Source organism: Lepidothrix coronata, unplaced genomic scaffold (assembly GCF_001604755.1).
Source record: "Lepidothrix coronata isolate B3197 unplaced genomic scaffold, Lepidothrix_coronata-1.0 Scaffold33, whole genome shotgun sequence".
NCBI lineage: Eukaryota > Metazoa > Chordata > Aves > Passeriformes > Pipridae > Lepidothrix > Lepidothrix coronata.
In genome coordinates, this window is record NW_016690213.1 from 3,261,064 (window position 1) to 3,279,633 (window position 18,570).

The window sequence follows — 18,570 nt, forward strand, 5'->3', positions numbered from 1 at the left end:
TGAGAACATGTCCTGCCTTTAAATATCCTTCATTATAAGTATTGATAAGAAATGGAGAGTATGGGCTAAAATGAAAAAAGAAATTTGTGTCAAAAATGCAAGACAGAAAGTGGTTGGTGTGTCCTAATTCTATTGGTAATAGTAAAAAAATTAAACTGAGTTTTATTCTTTAAAATTCTCAGATGCAGATCGACATTGTGAACTTGCTGGAAATCCTCTGAAGATTAAAAGTACCAGAAAACCCCTGTCATGTATCATTGGGTATTTAGGTGCGTATCTGCCTCCAGAGAGTAACAAACCAAACCAACATTCAGTGTGTACTGATGCTTTATAATCCTATGTGCATAGAAAGGGGAATTTACGCTTTGAGTAACAAGAAAAAGCTCTGAAGTTAATAAATTAATAATAACGATGGTCCACTATCAGTTGCACAACTGTATGATTGAACTTGCAGGATGTAGGCAGAAGTTCTGCTGATACTGGTTTAAAGTGTCAGAGTGAAATCTGATCTAATTTGGCATGTGAAAAATAGTCTGGTGGTCTAAACGAAAAAAATAACTGCTCGGAGGGGAGATATTTAATATGCTCAGTGCTACTCTAGTGTGCCCCTTGAATCCAAATGCAGTACTGTATATTTAAAAGAAGGGCACCTCAGCCACACCAAGACAGCAGTCTTGTAATCAGATGACCTAAATTTAAAAGGTGCAATGAGATCTGTACTGAGATCACAGCCAAGAGGTCAATGAACCCTTAAGTTAATGAGGAGAGGAAGAATTCAAGTAATAGTGATTCCTTTCTAAAACAAGCGAAAATCATACTCTTTTCAAGGAACTAACGCTGACTATTAAATATTTACACAGTCATATAAGAATTGTGATAACCCAGAGGCTGTTAATACTCAAATGAGTATAGAAATCAAACTATTGATCAGAGAAGCAGTGAATAATTCTGCTGTTAATTCCATTCTGCAGAAATGAAGCTGAATATAGAGTTCAGTCAAAATTAAATCAACAAGAGTTTTTTTTGTACTAGAACAAAGTAAGCAGTCTCTTGCCTTACTGAAACAGAAATTAGCTATTTATGTAGTTACATCTGCTCTTCTAGAACATCAATTTTATCAAAATCCTAACTTCAGAAAACTGTATAATGAAGCATTAATGCCACTCTCAGTGAATTTTGATCCCTCCTGCCCTAGAGTTTAAGAAAAAAGCCAGTGATAATTTCCTACAGGCATCCTGGCTGTATATCTTACCTGTGCTGAAAGGACTGCTTTGGTTGACTTGAGGGAGCTGTGGTTGTAAGGGGGGAAGCTGGACAGGAGATAGCTTATCCAGTTGACCTGTCTGTGCAGCCAAAAGAAGAAATGGTAACATGGGTAAACTTAGAGGACCCTGCATGTTTTTAATGCCTTGTGATTTAGTCATTGAGGGAGCATAATGCTGCAGGCTTAATGGGAGTAAATGGACGAACAATGTCAGAAGCATTTTGCGCACTTAGGTGAATGTGTGATAGGAGATAAACAGTGCTAAAATATACCAGGTATCTGTGCATTCTGCTTAACATTTGACTGTACGGGAAGTGAAGGTATCCCACTACAGTTGAAGGCAAATAACGTGTTGCAGGGATATGAAGCATACCCAGTGCAGTTGAATACATCCTGAATACATACTATACTGAATTAGCTCTATAAGAATGACTAGAAAATGGCTTTTTTCTTGCCATTTAGCTTGGTAGATTTTTTTGTTTGTTTGTTTCATTTATTTTGTGGTTTGGGTTTTTTGGGGGTTTTTTTGGGGGTTATTTTTGTTGGTTTTTTTGTGTGTGTTTTTTTTTAGTTTGTGACTTTTTTGGTTTATTTGGGATTTTTGCATGTTTCAGCAAACAAGTAATGCTTGAATTATTTTTCTCATAAAAATTAGTATTAAATATCATGTCATAGCTTATACAGGAGGCATTTGTTTTCTTTTTAAAATTCCTCCCATGACATTCCCACAGGCATTTATTGGCATACAGCTAACTGTGTGACTCAGGGCATTACTGTTTTCAACCTTTCTGATAACGCAGAGAGGATTTCAGTGCCCTGCACATCCTGGGTTATCACTTACTTTATCCCTGTTCTGCTTCTTGGCTGCCAGTTCCACAGGTGAGGCAGGTTGAGCGTTAAAATTAGGCCCTGCCCGCCACAGAACTAGGGCTAATCCTCTCTAATCCCTTCAGTCATCACTGTGCTTACCAAAACAAAGCCCCTAAGGTGAACCCCTGGCTAATTAAATGTCCTTTGTTACCTCCTAGTTATAAGGAAACGAAGCTAACGTTTCCAGCTGGGATACATGTTGAGGAGATGAGAGGAGATAAGAGAGAGGTGCAGATGCTTAAGCACCTCTGGAATCCAGGATGCTTATTTAAGTGACTCACTAGGAGACTTCAACTTCTCTTTGTTTGCTTTGAGTTTTTTATTTTTTTTAGTCGACTGACATGAGTGGAAATGGGAGAGCTTTTTAGTGTTGTTATAGTTATCCGCTTGTTTGAGGCTGCAGTCTGGTAATCTGATCCTCTTAATTGGTTTCCTAATATGTTGTTGAAACATTGCTTCTTACTCCTGTCTTATTTTTATTTAAGAATGTGGCCAACTGATTATTTGTTATGTAGGTAAAGGGATAATTTGGGTAATTTGGATGCTATAGGCATTTCTCTTGAGTTAGCAAAAGGTGCAGGTAGCTAGAAGATTTTCGGTGAATTACTAGGCAAGAGAACAAGGATAAGAGCAGCAGGAATTAAAAGACTGATAATTACAATTATTCCATAATGCAGTTATACAATGGGATAATATAATTCAGGTGAAACCACTGAAATGCCTCATTATCCCTCTCAGGTGTGATGAAACATCTGGTTAGAAAGTGTTGATCCAAGGCATGAAAATATTTGAAGTAAGTCTATATGTAGAGGAGGAGCGAGTGTGAGGTGTAAAGACCCCAAAGGAAGGATTCAAGTCCATTGGGAAGTGTCCTGGTTGTTTAATTAAGCTCCTTTTTGGAACTTAAGTGTAGAGCTTGTTCTTGCTGCCTTCCTCTACTGCAGAAAGAGAAGAGACAGCCTTTGTGGTAAACTAATGGAGGGTTAGTGATTGCTGAACTAAGAAAAGTAGAAGGAAGGAAATGCATCCTGACTCAACTGTTTGCTCATCTTGAAAATATAAAAATGCAACTCCTATATGCTGCAGATGGAAGGAGCTTGAGTTCTCATATGTTGACACAGCTGCTTGGGGCTATTGTGGCTGCTGCTGGAACTCTTTCGCAAATGAAATTATATTTTAATGGTGTTAGCCCTGAAAATTTACCATTTCCTTCAGAAAATTGGAAAAGATTGCCAAATGAACATTTTAGAATCCAAATTCCAACCGTCTACAGCAAATGGCACAAGTGTTTCTATTTCAGTTTAAAGTTTTGCCTTAACCATCAGTAATGTTCATAACATTAAGCACGCCTCAGTTCCCATTTTAGTAAAAAAGCAAAATACAAGATGCTTGTTCCCTACAGCAAGAAAAATGGGACATGTTAGAAATCTCCTGAGTGCTTGGCATTCCTAAACTTTTTTTTTATGAAAAGCGGATGAATACTGCAGTGAATGTCAGTAAGAAGCTTTCATCTAATTAAGTGGTGAGAAATTTGGTGACTCTAAACTAACCTTTAGCTGCATGCCCAAATCTACTGCTCTGGAGAGATTACCTGTACCCTCTCTCTCTACTTGCCTGTGCTTTACCCTGCTCTATGTTTCTTATCTGACCCTCTTGAAGTTTCTTGTATGAGGGTGTTCATGCTTTGAGAGTGTGCTGGCAAACTCCAACCAAACCAATGGTGAACAGTTAAGCAAAGTGATGTGAAAATTTTCTGATGTGAAAATTGTTGGCGTTGTCTCCTCCTGGCATGCTGTTCCCAGTACAGCCTGACCAAGTCATTGTGGCTATCCTATTCCTTTCCACTCCTTTGGATACTGATGAAACTGTTGGGCCTTCCCACCTTTATGTATCTACCTTTTAAAAGTTATCACGACTTCTTGTGGCTCACCCCCAGCCTTCCCTGCATCCCTGTGGGATGGGCAGGCTAAGTATCTGCCAGCTGCCCATGAGGGCTCACCATGACAGTGAGAGCATGAGGCAGGGCATGCAAGTGCTTGGATGTCGGGCTTCCTTCAGAAATGCCAAGGAGGAAAAACATGCTATTGCAATGGACTTTGATTTTATGCAATGGTTTCTCTTCCTTTGCAATGATAGCTGTGAATGGCAGAGGCTGGAGAGCCTTCTTGGATATCTGGCCTCACTGTAGATTTTGCTTATGCCCAGCTTCTGTGCTTTTTGTATACAGAAAAGCAGAAAGAAGCACTCTTCAAGAGTTGTAAACCTGGGCTGGATGTGAGAAAGTACTCTCCTGATCTGTGTTCCAGCCCCTCTGCCCTCACCTTCTCAGCCCAGAGGTGAGACAGAGGTGTCTTCTGCTGCGTGGGGACATCGAGTGGCTGGTGTAATTGGGCTGCGAGTGCCTCATAAGCTGCGCAGTGCTGGCAGCTGGTGCCCTGTGGCTGTGTCAGAAGGACAGGACCTGCCCTCAGGCATCTGACTTCACACACAAATATGGGTCTGCCCAAGGTTGTGCGCAGTGGTGGCATTTTGAACCCAAATGTGTGATGGGAATGAGTTAGTTGGTTCAGCAAATTCCTGATGAAGAACAAGCAGACTCGACTGAGGCTTCCTTTTGCCACTTTTGTCTGGCAGATAACTGAGAAATTTCCATAGAGCTGTATCAGCTCTTGGCAAACACAGCAGCTGCCACCCTGAAGCGTGCTGGCCAGATGCACTTTACTGCCTGTTACCCTCTTTATTCTTCTTTCTCCTGCTGTATGAAACACATTAGAATGTTTGAAGCTCCCCAGTAATGAGTATATTGGAGTGTTCCCATTCCAGTTTTGGGGTAGTTTGAGCTGCAGAGCCCTACAGTGGCTGGCCTCCTGGCTCTCCTGCACCTTGTGACTCCTATGTGGGAAGATCCCTTAAAGCTTCTTATTGTGAGAGAAAATACTGAATAGCTTGAAGTGGTTTCACTATAGTAAAATGCTTTTATTTCCTTGCTAGAAAAATCTGTAGGCGTGTAGCTTCAATACAAACCTCAAAAGGGTAAAAAACCATGTTTATTATCTCTTCAACCTCTCAAATCCTTATACATCTACACTATAGTATTGAACTTGGGTAATTTAAAGTGATATAGATTTTTCTTACTTGGAGGACCTGTGGGTATGAAGACTTATATTTGAAGTGTTGTTCAAGCTCCTGTAAACACACAAGTGCAGAAGAAAATTTCTTTCACTGAAAATCAAAAGTAAATTTAATATATGAAATAGACTGGTTTTCTTTATTTTAAAATCAAGTACATATAATTTCTCTCTCTCTTTTTTTTTCTCAGAGATACATCCTGCTGTGAAACCAAATGTAATCAGGTCAACACCAAGCCTTCAAAGTCCAAGTGCAAAACGATTACTTGCACCCTCCAATCACTCTTCATTAAGTATTTTGGGAAAAAGAAACTACAGCCATCATAATGGTCTTGATGGTATGTGAAGGAATATAAAAGAAATACTCTTTAAGTCTCTGAATTGCAAAACTTTCTGTGAACCTGAGATGACATTGAATAAAAGGGGTACAGAGTTAAAAAATGTAAGATATGGATAGCATGTTTATCACATAGATGCAATGAATGGTGGTGCTTATTCATTGAAGAAGGATATATTAATGCCCTCTCTTACAAAAACTCCATTTACCGTTTTTCTTACTAATCTTGATAAAAAAAAAAGACATGAAAAGAATAAACAAATTTGATGAAGGCAGAGATGCAGTATGTTTTATTTTGATGACTCAGCCATTTCTCTTGGCATCGTGTTCAAGGCTTGACAACCCTTTCAGTGAAGAAATTTTCCCTAATATCCAAACTAAATCCTCCCTGACATAACCTGAGGCCATTTCCTCTTGTCCTATTGCTTGTTATCTGGAACAAGAGACCGACCTCCATCTTGCTACAACCTGCACATTTCTCCTCCAGAGAAGACTGTAGCAATAAGATCAAGGTAAACATTATTATGATTAAGTCCCTCCTTACGTCCCTGTAAGGGGGCATGCTTGGAAGTTTGTAAATTTTTTTTTCTACTTAGTTCTCTTCAAAGTAAAGAGTGTATAAAACCAGTCATTAGCCACACTGATTAGTTCGTATCAAACAGTCAGCTAACTGTGTTAAGGCAATTTGCACAAAATAACATCTAATTTGAAAAATCAGTATTGAGAACTGTAAGTTATTGCTTTAGGAGATAGCTATTTCTGGCTTATCTATTTTCCATGAAAACAACATACCGGAAAGCATATATCCTAAATAACTGAAATCTGTATTATTTTAGTGCAGAAAAGACTATTTTAGTACTTGAAAATGGTTGTTTTGGTTCTTATCCTTACCCATTTCTTTACTTAAAGATGGTGAAGTGTAAATAAAATGCAACGAAAAAGTAACAAACCGATAGTAATGGTACTCAACAGCACAGGTCCTCTGTTCCTTTTGACTTGAAAGTTTTTACCTTTAGTATTTACCATTTACCTACTCCTCTGGTTCTTGGTAAATATAAAATATATATTTTTGGTTGTAATTTTTCCAACTTCTCTTCAGAACACAGCAAACAATCAGTGACCAGATCAACTTGGGAAATGGTGGTTTCTGTGTAATTTCCCTGACCACAGTGTACTGTTTGTGCAGTGAAAGGTTTTGCCAACCCCCAGAGTTTTTGTGTTACTATAAATATACTAAAAAGCTGTTTTGGTTCCAAAATGCTATTGATTGATTCAGGATTTGTTGCATTGTATCAACTAACAGTATCCAGAAAGCCTGCTATGGAGATGACAGCAGATTCTGTCTTTCAGTGCATGCTTTGATGAAATGAACTAACAAAAAGGAACACAGGAGACTTACATTGTCTCATTTCTCACTATTTTCATAATGTTATTGACATAGTAATGTCTGCATGTTCAAGTTTACTTTTTTCCCACCAGTATTAGAAATTTGTTGTAAGGAAGCCATATAGATATGTTTACTTAAGATATACAATAATTTACAGCATTCAAGTAAATGTTGTTTGGGGGTGTGCAAATTTATATTTAGACTAGCATAATTTAAGTCAGTCTTACTGCCTAGGTGAGTAACATATTTTGACAGAATTTGTTATTAAGCAAATTAATAATTATTGGTTTAGAATATAGCAGTGCATTATGGAAATGGCACTTCTTTATGCCTTTATGGGGATTTGGGGGAAGATTGGGAAACATCATTAATATTTAGTTAAATGCTTTTAAGAATAATAAACAAGAATATGATTAGCATTTCTTATAGGAATCTTATGTTGGCTTGAGTTTTGCTTTTAGCCAATGCAGCACAAGATTCTGTGGTGAGGAGTCAGGAATTTCTGACTACTATTGCTCCATCTTTATCAAGAATGATGAGGGAACTCATTTATCTCCTCACAAATGGGGGTGTTGTGCCCTGATATCTTGCTATTGAGTGTCAGTCGTGAGAGATGTAGTTGTATGCATGAACCCTTGTGTAAGTCATGGACATAAATGAAATTGCTCTGCTTAAGCACTGTGTATGTATGTGTATGTATGTAGCTAGATAGAACATTTTGTTGGTTTCTGTGTCCCTTATTGTAGGAGGAAGATTTTTGCTGGATGGTATTAAAAAAGTGGTTTTCATTTTGTTTTCAAACAGCATCAAATCCAGCATTCTGTATGATGTAGTGAAAAATTCCATAAAGTGTGGGGGGTTTTTTTGGTTTGTTTTTTTTTTTTTTTTCTGTTCTGATAAAAACAAGTCAGGGTACTTTGGGAAATTTTTGTATAATAAGCTGATGCTTTTAACTACTCTGAGGTGCAGTATGTCAATTGCTGCTGAAATTAAAGCCAGCATAAGATATTTAAGTGGTTCTCTGCAGTGAAGACAACTTTTTTCAAGTGGGAAAATTCCATCTTCAGAAAATCACGATGCTGCAGAATGTTACGTGTATCCAGTTTTATGACTGGAGTTGATTATGGGAAGATTTAGGTGTGACTGTAAAGTGCTTTGCAGATATTTTGAATCTGAGCTTTAAATTACAGTGTCTGAAATTATTCTGAGCAATTACTTTCACCCACAAGCTGCTTAACTGTGAGCAGCCGTACGTCCAAGTAGTCAAGTTTCACGTCAGCCTATTGTTTTGGCAGGGTGAGTAATGATAATTTTGCTTATAGTATTTGGAAACATCAAGTAGAGATATTTTACACGAGAATAATCTCTATCATCTGGCACACAGTTCCTTACCTTTACATGCATCAGAACCAGAATATCCACAGGATGTCCAAGATATCAACGTCACTAATGAGGTACAGAAATCAGCCTGTGCCTGTTGATGCCAATTGCGTGATTTGTGGGCAGAAATAAGAGAACTGACTGTTCATTGCTGAAGAGACTTGAATCAACAGCCCTGATCCTCCTCTCTTCCCTGCCTGGACCTTTATTGCTGTATTTCAGGCTGAGATGTCCTGGTGCCTTCAAGAGGATTCTTTCAACAGTCAAATTTCTGTTCCTGCATATACTGAAGTGTGCAGCAGATACGTGAAGTATCTAGGAATGAGGCAACAATTTTGGGATCTGTTTTTCTAGGATCCCACATATACCTGACCCAGAAAGATGAGGTGATTGGCAATTGTCAAAGGGAGAAAGACCTCAAAAAAACGTACCTTCTCTCTTAGATGCTTTTTTGGTCAATCCTTCTATTTCTGCTTATGACTGATAGTATTGGCTATTCAGGAGATAAGCAAGGAAGAAAGGCTTATTCTTCAATCCTATTTTGCCATGGGGAATTTGAGACTCTCCTTTGACAAACAAATAACTTATCAGCCTAACTGACAAGCAGGAAGACTGGAGCCTTTCCTACCCCAAATTTTCTTGGAACAGAAAAAACAATTCTAATATGTGCTTCATCATGTGTACACGTAAACCTACGTGAAAAGATGTTACAGGGAAGGAGTTTTCACTGTAGGATGGATTTTTTTTCAGCATTGTGTTGTTTTGTCTCAAAGATGTCTGATTGTTTTTGTCACAATACTACTTTTCGATAGAGGTGGAGATGTTTGGCTGTGGTGACAGGCTATAAGCACAGATGCCATACCAAGAAACATCTAGCACTTTATTACTTTAAATTTTCTTTTACACATTAATAAACTATATACCAAAATTGTTATAAACCTCATTTAACATACCATCAATTTCCAACTGAAAGAGAAGAAATGAGTAGTGATAAGCAAGATACTTTTGCCATTTTTTCCATGCTGAAACACAAAGTATGATTAATGATGAATTTTGTATACTCAGTCTTCCCAAAAGTGAGAAACAAAGGTTGTATATTATTCCACAGTCAATTTTCCCTCTGAAGTTTACTTAGGACATCTGCATTCTAGCTTTGGTCCTTGATATAGCCAGAAAATGTTTTGAAATATTTAGCTACAGATCTCTTAGTCCAATGCGTGCACCGATATTAATGGAAATGCGAGCATGGAAAATAGATCTCAGGAAAAGTTGATGTTGTGTTACTCTCATTTATTGGAGAAGCAGAGGACTATGAAAAGGGTGTTTGTGACTCTTAGTTATTTCCCCAAATATATTATTGTTATGCTTCTATGAAAATGTTAAGAGCCTTGTCCTGCCTTTCTCTACAAAGTCATTAAAACCATCTCTGACCCTCAAGAGATTGACCTAACAACCTGTTTACTTTTAATTTTTGCAACTTGCAAAGGAGTAGCCAATTTCTGTCTATTTTCACTGTCCAGTTGGAAGCAATAATTTTAAATATTTATTAGAAAACTAAAATGCTCTAAAGCTTGCATTACTGTGGTCAGGATATTCACTTGCTTTTTCTGAGGAACAAATGATGAAACTGAGGATGATGAACTAGTGGCAACTTACAGAGCCCAAGTAGTGTGCCTGGAAAATGATACAGGCCTTAATTAACCCAGGGTGTTACTGTTGACATTGTCAATAATTTATAGAACTAAGCTACTGCATCTCATGTTTGCATGTCTCAAGTAATTTTTTTTTCTCCTTATTTAAATTTTTGTATTATGAAACAATGAGTTGATGATTCCCCACTTCAGTCTTCATTCCTCCAACCCCAGTGATGCAAATGGTATTGTGATTTAACACAAAAAATAATCACCTAGGAGGAAAATATTTTTGTCCAAAAAATTAAAGAGAAATGTCTTTTCCCCCTAGACTTTCTTAAAATTGAGAAAATTATTTATTGTCTTACAATGATAAATGCGTGGTGATCATTTACCTACATTGAATTCACTTTACAGTTATCTCCCAAGTATTTGAGATTCTTTGATTACAAATAAAAGGACAGTCTTCCATTCTGAAGTGTCTGAAGACTGCCCCAACTGCAGAATATTTTTCAGTGGGAGAAGATAAGCAGTGAAGTGCTTGGGAGGAGCAAAACATTTCTGCAAACCCATGTTTCCTTGAATTTCCTTTGGAAAAAAACTGTTCCTAAGCATTAGCATAGCACTGTATTGTGGATTTTTTAAATGTATAGAGAGATTGTTTTTGTTTTGCCAAAGTCAAAATATAATTTCCATTCAACTGAAATGCTCAGCTTTACTGTATCTTGAGAAATGGGAGTTATTTCCCAGGGTGCAAGTACACTAGGAATTGCATAAGGGATTATTGGTTGGTTTGGTTTTTTTTTACATTCATTTCCTTTCTTTCAAAAATGTGTTTTTGGTTGTGTAAGGCTTCTTTGCCTAGAGTTGATTCACAAAAAAAAAAAAATAGGTACAAAACTAGAATCACATTCAGGCTTTGATGCACTAGTTTGAATGTTCCATAGATCATTTCCTTTTTGTTGTACAAAGGAAATGAATGCTTATGAAAAGATTAGAGTGTTGTATTCCTGAATTCACCAGTGCAACATGTGCTTCTGATAACACTGATGACAGCAGGGATTAGAAAGAGCAAGGTGTGTGGGATGGCAGATGGAGGAAAGGGCACTTCATGGTGAACTGCCCCATTTCTGCTGTTGAATCGGTGTTTCCATTTTAAATATACAGGTAAAGTGTAGACATGAAAGTGCAGTAACACTGGCTTCTCTAATTGGCAGAATAAATCAACCATTAAAACAGCAAATGGCAACAACACTATAATTAAGTTAGCATTTAAAACACAATGCAGATAGCCAGAACTTCATTCCTGGAATCACTACTTTCCCCTAGTATTATTTTAAAGAATTACAGTTGCAGAAAGAGAATCCTGTCTGTTGGGTAACAGGATTAGCACCATATTGCCTCATGAATTACATGTTCTGGATTCAAGATCTGGAGTTCATACTCAAGGAGCTTCTGTGTATGATTACTGTCAAGTAGCTTGATTATTTTTCGTAAGCTGTGATTGCAGAGCAATAGTTCTTAACAATTTTAGTACATAATGCAATAGGGGAGGCACCTTCAGAAAGTACTTAGGCAGTGGAACTGGAAAGTTCCTGTGTCTGGGGAAAAGGCTTTGTGGTAATTTTGTATGTGTTTTCTTTTATTCATCTGTATATTGTTTCTCTAGTGTTTAAAATTTCTCTCTTGGCAGAATAAGGGTCTTTCTCAAACTCAGTATTATTGTAAGACATATATATATGTATTTATTTATTTTTAATAATGCTTTTGAAGTAAAAATGTTACTTAATCCATTGATACAAACTGGTAGGGAAAAAATATTTGTGTTTGGTTACTTAAAACATTCATAACCCAAATGGAGAAGAAATAACGAAGCAGTCTTCCTTCCTCAGCTTATTTCCCAAGGTGATCCATCCTGGATGAAAAGAACCTTTAAAGTCTTATACACCATGATAAGCTGAGATGTTACTAGGATTAAACAGCTCTGGTATTGCCAGTCTGCCTTTATTTTCCATGTGTAAAATTACATTATCTTCAAGCATATTTATTCTGGAAGGTTTAGAAATAGGACACCTTTTACCCATTAGTATAGTTGATGACCCCATTAATATAAAAGAGATAGAAATTATCAGAAAACTAAGTTTTCTATCAGCAGAAATAAAGAACAGCACGTATACAAATAACACATGAACAGCTGGAAAAGGACTGGAGTGACATTTAGGATGTGGGTACTGTCCTGGCTTGAAGAACTGTTAAGGGAATAAAAAATAACACATTACTGGGGAATACTATGTACACTTGAAATAATTCTGTAGCTGACAACATCCTTTAGCAGTGCACTTTTTCTGATTTAGCCTTAAATGGTTTCACAGTGGGAATTTTTATGGTCTCATAGTGCCTGTAAACAGGGAGAAGCACTTGATTGATCAGAGTGGTTGGTAAAGCACGTTTTAATGTGAAGAAATTTCTTCTACAACTTACTCATTTCTATTTGAGTTCAAATAAATGTGTTGTAGAAAGAGCACAGAAGCATCTTAAGGAGTTTCAGCTGTTGGTGCATCAGTTTCTCCACCATAATACACTTACAAACATCTTGTCAGCACTGAAGTTGCATTTACTGTAAACCACTCACATCACATCACATCACCAAAAGCTCTTTTTAGTGATGATGATGTCTGGCCATTTCTGTTTAAAGTGGAGCAATCCACTTCACTGGCAATAAGGTGAGAATCATTCTGTATCCTGGAGTTCCCTTTCTACTGAAGTAGTGCAAGTACAGATCACTATTTTGCACAAAATCATTTGCTGTAAGAACTCATTTATAAACCAGATGTCCACTGGTGCCAGTTTCACTGAAATTCAAACCCGATTATTTAAATTCCCTAAGGCATTCTGAAACTTGGCAGGTAAAACTGAAAATCCAAAGTTTTGTTTTCTGTTCTGTTGGACACCAAGATATTTGTGGTTTTTAAATAAGCTCTGATGCCCTTAAGCTTCATTGGTGTTTGCATTGGGGTGCAGACTTTTTGTAAAGGTTTCAAGTGCTGCGTGACTGCCTTTTTAAGCAAGGGCTTTCTTTCTTAGTTGCCTTAATTAAAAGTTTTCCACAGAATTGGCTGGTGTGTGTTCATGCATAATGTTTTGCAGAACCCTGCCAAGTCAGGGTGCAATTATTTTCTGGAAGAAATCAGTATCTCCTCAGTTCTAAAATCTGAATGTTTGTGTATCAGAGTATATAGGAGTTTAATTTGAGTAACAATGGCACCTTAATTAGTAGTCTCTGCTAGACCCTAGAATCTTTTTACTATGTCTACTTATTAAATAGTTCTTTCCCTACCTTTTCATTTATGGATATACTCAGGTCTTTGATGTTTGGCAACTTAGATGATATTTCAGTATCTACAGCAAGAAAAATATAAGCAAAAAACAGAATGATTTTTATTGCATGATATAAAACAGGGATATTTACAAATAGAACAGATCTTTCTTCACTCCCGGGTTTTATTAATAGGTTATCAGTATGGTAATATCCTGAAGTTAACAGCGGCTGGCATTGAATTATCAGTGTCCATCAGGTTTTCTTCAAATATACACTGTTTAACAGCTTTCAGGTACATTCAGCTGTTCCTCAGTTCATTTTAGGAAGATACTCTCACTCAGTTGTCTGTGGAACTGAGAGGGTATTTGAGTATTTTGGGAGAATCATGGCTAAGCGTAGTTTTTATAGATTTGGCATGGAAAGCTATGCCAAAAGTATGGCACCTCTGGGTAAGAGGGAAGGTTTTATTATTTGTATCTGAATATAAAAAGTGTGAATCTTTGTTTGTTCACTGTGATCATTTTGGGGGTGACTGAAAGTGCTGTCTAATGTATTTCTTCTATATTTCAAGAGAGAAGCAGCCTCTTTTTGTTTAACCTGATAATTCTGCCTAAGCTGAGGATTCCTCGGGAAATGCAGTTGTGCTTTTGGAGATAGATTGGTTGGGGTTTTTTTCTGGGTATTTAGGCTTATAAATGGAAGGAGTCTTAACAGTTTTTCAGGTGGTTATAGCTCCATGAATGCACTCTCTGGTTTTTCTCGGGAGCAGTCAGGTCCTGAAATATTATTTTACCGGTGTGTCAAAAAATAAGTAAAGTTGTCATAACAAAAATAACTTTACTGTGAAGATAAAAACAGATTATAGAGTTCTTCACTCTACTGAGATCTCTTACTTTATAAGAATGCCAAATATGTTCAGGTATCAGGAAACAATAGACTGTCACAGTATTTTGGTTTTTGTACCAGTTTTAAAATTGTCTGGAAGACTGGTGACCTAAATGTATTTTTACATACAATAATTTTTTGTGTGAAAAAAGAGAGGAAGAGAGGAATTCACAACTAAAATATTGCTGGCTTTAGGTAGGTATTCACATTACAGCACCTTTATCAATGTAATATTAGTGATATCTTTTTTTTAATTGATTGAGGAGGAAGACTTGTACAAATGTAAACATAAACTAGATACAGGAATTTCTGATGAATATTGGAGTTTCTAAATAGTTTGAGACTATTAAATTGGGCTTATCTTTGTTTCTATCAGTGGTTGAATGATATCTTCAGACTGGTTAAGATGACTCCTCAAAACAAAAGAGAAATATCAATTTGAGAGTTTGTTTACCATTTTTTTTTTCCAGAAAAAGATGTGCAGCTGTTCTTTCTCATGTTCTTTTAATCTCTTTAATACTATTTTTAACAATAACAAAATCCCTGGAGAATTCTTTGTCTAAGTGATGCCAGTTGGAACCCTTCTAAGACTGCCAATTTGAAACCAAGGCAAGAATAACAAACCCGTTGTAATTGTATATTTATATCACTTGCAGGACTGAGACTTTGCTGATTCAATTCATGCAGAATTGTGTACATTTTATGCAGAACTGAACATAATGTTGATAACTATCTTATCCTTAAGAACTCTGTCTGCTAGAGCCAATGTCTTACCCAAATTTTTGAGTGAGTTTGTGAGACTGCTAGTAGCATCATCTTGCATCTTATAGATCAGCAGTGAATTTTCTTGCAGGTTTTTAAACTGTTAATGAGGATGTTTCGTTGCTGAAGTTGCACTGCTTTGAAAAAGAACAATGTCTGTAATATGTAAACTGTAGTATTTTAAAGCCAAAGAGAGATTTCTGTTCTTGGGGAAAGAAAAAAGCAGAAGTAATTTGAGTTAAACAACAGGATAAAATCTGTTACCTATTTGTCTAGTAGTGATTCCTCTGCAATTTATATAAATATAACCGTGAGTTCGCTTGACTGACTCTAGATTTATCATATAGGAGAGAATAGTTAGCATGTTTGGATGGTACATCTCTCAATATACTTGTTAGTTTCAAACTGAGCATCCGTCTCAGAATTCTCATAAAAATGGTTGTCTAGTTTTATAAAACCTTTTCAAATGGGAACAGTAATGGAATTATGTTGATACTCTCTGTATTTCTTTCTGTGGAGCTAATCCTCCATGTTAAATGATGCCATATGTTAAAAGCAAAATGAAAAAAAAAACGCTTCTTGAAACATGAATTATGAATTAGTTCCATTTTTATATTTTCTTGCAGAAGAGGATAATTAAGCAAAGAGAATGAGTGCAGTTAACAGCATATTATAGTGTGCCATATATATTCAGGACCAGTGATGATTCTCATGCTCATTTCATGAGAAATCTTTCCAGTCTCTTCATTTTTGATGTGTTCATTGTTGTATCTGAACAGCAGCATCTTAGCCTTCAGGGTGAGCATGAGAAAATAAGGCTTTTATGGATAAAGACAATACTCTAATATGCTGTGGTTCTTTTGTTTTCCAGAATCATCCAGCCATACAACAAGAACAATAATGGTAAGTATAGAGGAGATTATAGGTATTGATCTGTCTATAGTTGTGATTTTTTCTTTCAAAATGAAGTGGATATAGTAGTGTCCCAAGACTTTGGCATGTTTTTTTAAAGTCCAATATCACTGTAGAGATAAAATGAGTCTGTCTTTATTTCACAAGAAATCTTGGGGAAAAAAAGGAGAGTTTGAATAGCTTTAGAGGTACCACTGCTGACAGCTTGAGTAGCTAAAAAATCCAGTTACAGTTCTGTGTTATGTGTTTAAGTCATTTTTTATCATGTCAAATTAATGTTGATAAAATCTCTTGCATTCTGTGTGTATCACACGTGTCAGAGCACATCTAAAGTTCAAAACAATAGGTGAGTAATTTCTTGCATCACAGTCCTGGGAGGCCAGTTTCTGACTTTACCTTGAGTTTGATAGTTCAGGTTCCAGAAATAGAGAAATGTTTAAGCAGACAGACACACCTTCAGAAATGAGATTAGAAAGTTTTATGTATAAAAATGTTGTGCACTTAGTGTCTATCTTGGGTTTTTATAGGGTGAGAAATGTTATCAGTCTCTTTCTGTTTCAAACTCCTAAATAAAAGTTAGGTAAGGACTGGACAAAAATTCACATAAAGAAAACCTTTCTCTGGGAATAATTGATGCCTGTCCTGTGGGTGTTTGGGGAGAGGGCTGTGTGGTTTTGGAAAAAGACCAGTTTTTGAGGCAAGTTTTGAAATTTTAAAATAAACCCCAACAAGACATGATGTGAGCTTGTTTGTTTTCATTCCTACAAATTTTAGGGCATCACCTCAAGTTTATTTACCTCTTCTGTATGTACAACATTTGTGGGACATGTAAATTCCCACACGGATTATTTGATTCTACAGGGGACAAAGGGTTAATATAGTTAATTGCCTTTATCATCAATAGTTATTAATAATCCAGTAAAAATGGATTATAAATAGGTAAGGACTACAGATCACAACATTTCAAAGTAGTAGAGATGTCTGAAAACAGTGATGTTTCTGTTTTTTACTGGATATGTTGTAGTCCTTGTTTGTTGTGAATTTGTTTTAAATAGACCCATTTCAAAATAAGATGCTTAGTTATTCGAGTGTATTCCTCTGCTATAAAATTTTGGAAGGGGTTGAAAAATTTTTCAATCTTTTTTCAATTCTTCATTGGTGTTGGGAAAAGAGTAGGACATCAATGCTGAAGCTGATGAAGCCTTTACTCTTCACACCAAAACATGTCCAAACTTTTAAAGAAATAAGCAAAACGTTTCTAAATAACTTGAGTTCTCGAGGTTCCTGTGTTGTGAACCTCTCCAGACCTCTCTGCTGACAACTCAGACTAATGTTCTGCAGTCAGTGTGCAGTAATTTTCCATTGCACTTAAATAAATAAATGTACAAATAAAAATAAATATTCTGTGTAGTGTGAAATGATTATAGCCATATATCCACTCTTCTTTGCAATTAAAGCAAATTTAATTGAATGAGTAAAGGAAAATTTCTTACTGCCGAATGAGTAGGTAGAAATTATGAATAAAGATGAAAATATTCCTTGCATTAGAAACAGTATGAGATTATATATTCAATATGAATGTCCTCCTATTTTTTGTTTTAGTTTCTTTTTCATAAAAATTAAAAATAGAAAATTTTTTAAGCATCCGTATCTTTGTAGATGTCTTTGGAATGATGTTCAGACTTTGTTGGATTTGTAGCTGCCACTACATCACATATCAGGTGTATAGTGGTTCTATCCAGCCAATTCCTTGGTTGCCCTGACACAGAAAAGCCTTATGCCTATTGCACCTTGTATTGAAAAACCTGGATTTACAGTTAAGCAACTGATTGAATTAGTAACTCTGTGCTGCTGCTTCCGGAAGATTTGACAGGGAGAGAGACATTGTTATGTAGCTTCTTCATGAAAGGATCTATTGCCTTCCTTGAACATTGGAGATGTCTCAGTTGCCCACTGTGGAATGAATCTATATGCAGATGGGAAATCCATGCCCCTGCCAGGTGAGTTTTGATGAGCAGCATTTGCAAGCAGCAGAAAAATATTTTAGCAGGGGACAGATGAAGCTGCATAACAGTCTTAAACTCCTCCTTGTTGAAAACCTTGAAAAGATTTCCTTTGATCTCTGAGGATGCGTTCAATCTGCAGCATGGAGACCCTCTATTTGGCAGATGAAACTCTTCCCAGAGATAATCCTGTGCTGACTCAAATATTTGTGTTCTTTTCTGGATGTAATTTTCCTGAATCAGACCTCCCTTTGTCTTGCGAAGGTTTTCTTTCAAACGCGCTCAAAGTTAGGTTTTTCTCATGATGTCTTTTGAGCATGGGACAATTTTGTCCTGGAGGTACAAGGGATCTCAGTGAACATACCCAGACTGAGATGAAGAAGAACTTGGGAGAAGGGAGTCACTCTGCGCAGTAGAAAGTTTGTCCAACATGCAGCTCGCAAACTCTGGGTAAAGCTCCTGTTGCTGTGGTGCTGCTCTGTGATGTGCCTCGGTATGTGGACCCTTAATACCAGTGGCTGTGTTGCAAACTCACAGCACAGCTTATTAGTGATGTACGTGGTGTTTGCAGTCAAAATCAAACCACGAGCGGCTGATTGCACACGGTGGAGTTACAATGAAATTACTGAAGCTTTCTGCATGCAGGGTTTTGAATGAGTAGGGCTTCTGTGGTAGGACAAGTGATATTCCTG

The 18,570-nt window shown here is 36.8% G+C and overlaps 1 protein-coding gene across 4 annotated transcripts in view; it reads left to right on the forward strand.

Moving 5' to 3' along the window:
• Positions 1 to 18,570, forward strand: part of MTA3 (metastasis associated 1 family member 3) — a 133,145-nt gene that overhangs the window by 90,307 nt on the left and 24,268 nt on the right. For all 4 annotated transcript variants that reach the window (XM_017811765.1, XM_017811763.1, XM_017811764.1 and 1 more), the window contains exons 15-17: positions 183 to 269; positions 5,454 to 5,600; positions 15,835 to 15,866. In XM_017811765.1, coding sequence (XP_017667254.1) covers positions 183 to 269; positions 5,454 to 5,600; positions 15,835 to 15,866 — 266 coding nt within the window. The remainder of the gene's footprint in view (positions 1 to 182; positions 270 to 5,453; positions 5,601 to 15,834; positions 15,867 to 18,570) is intronic.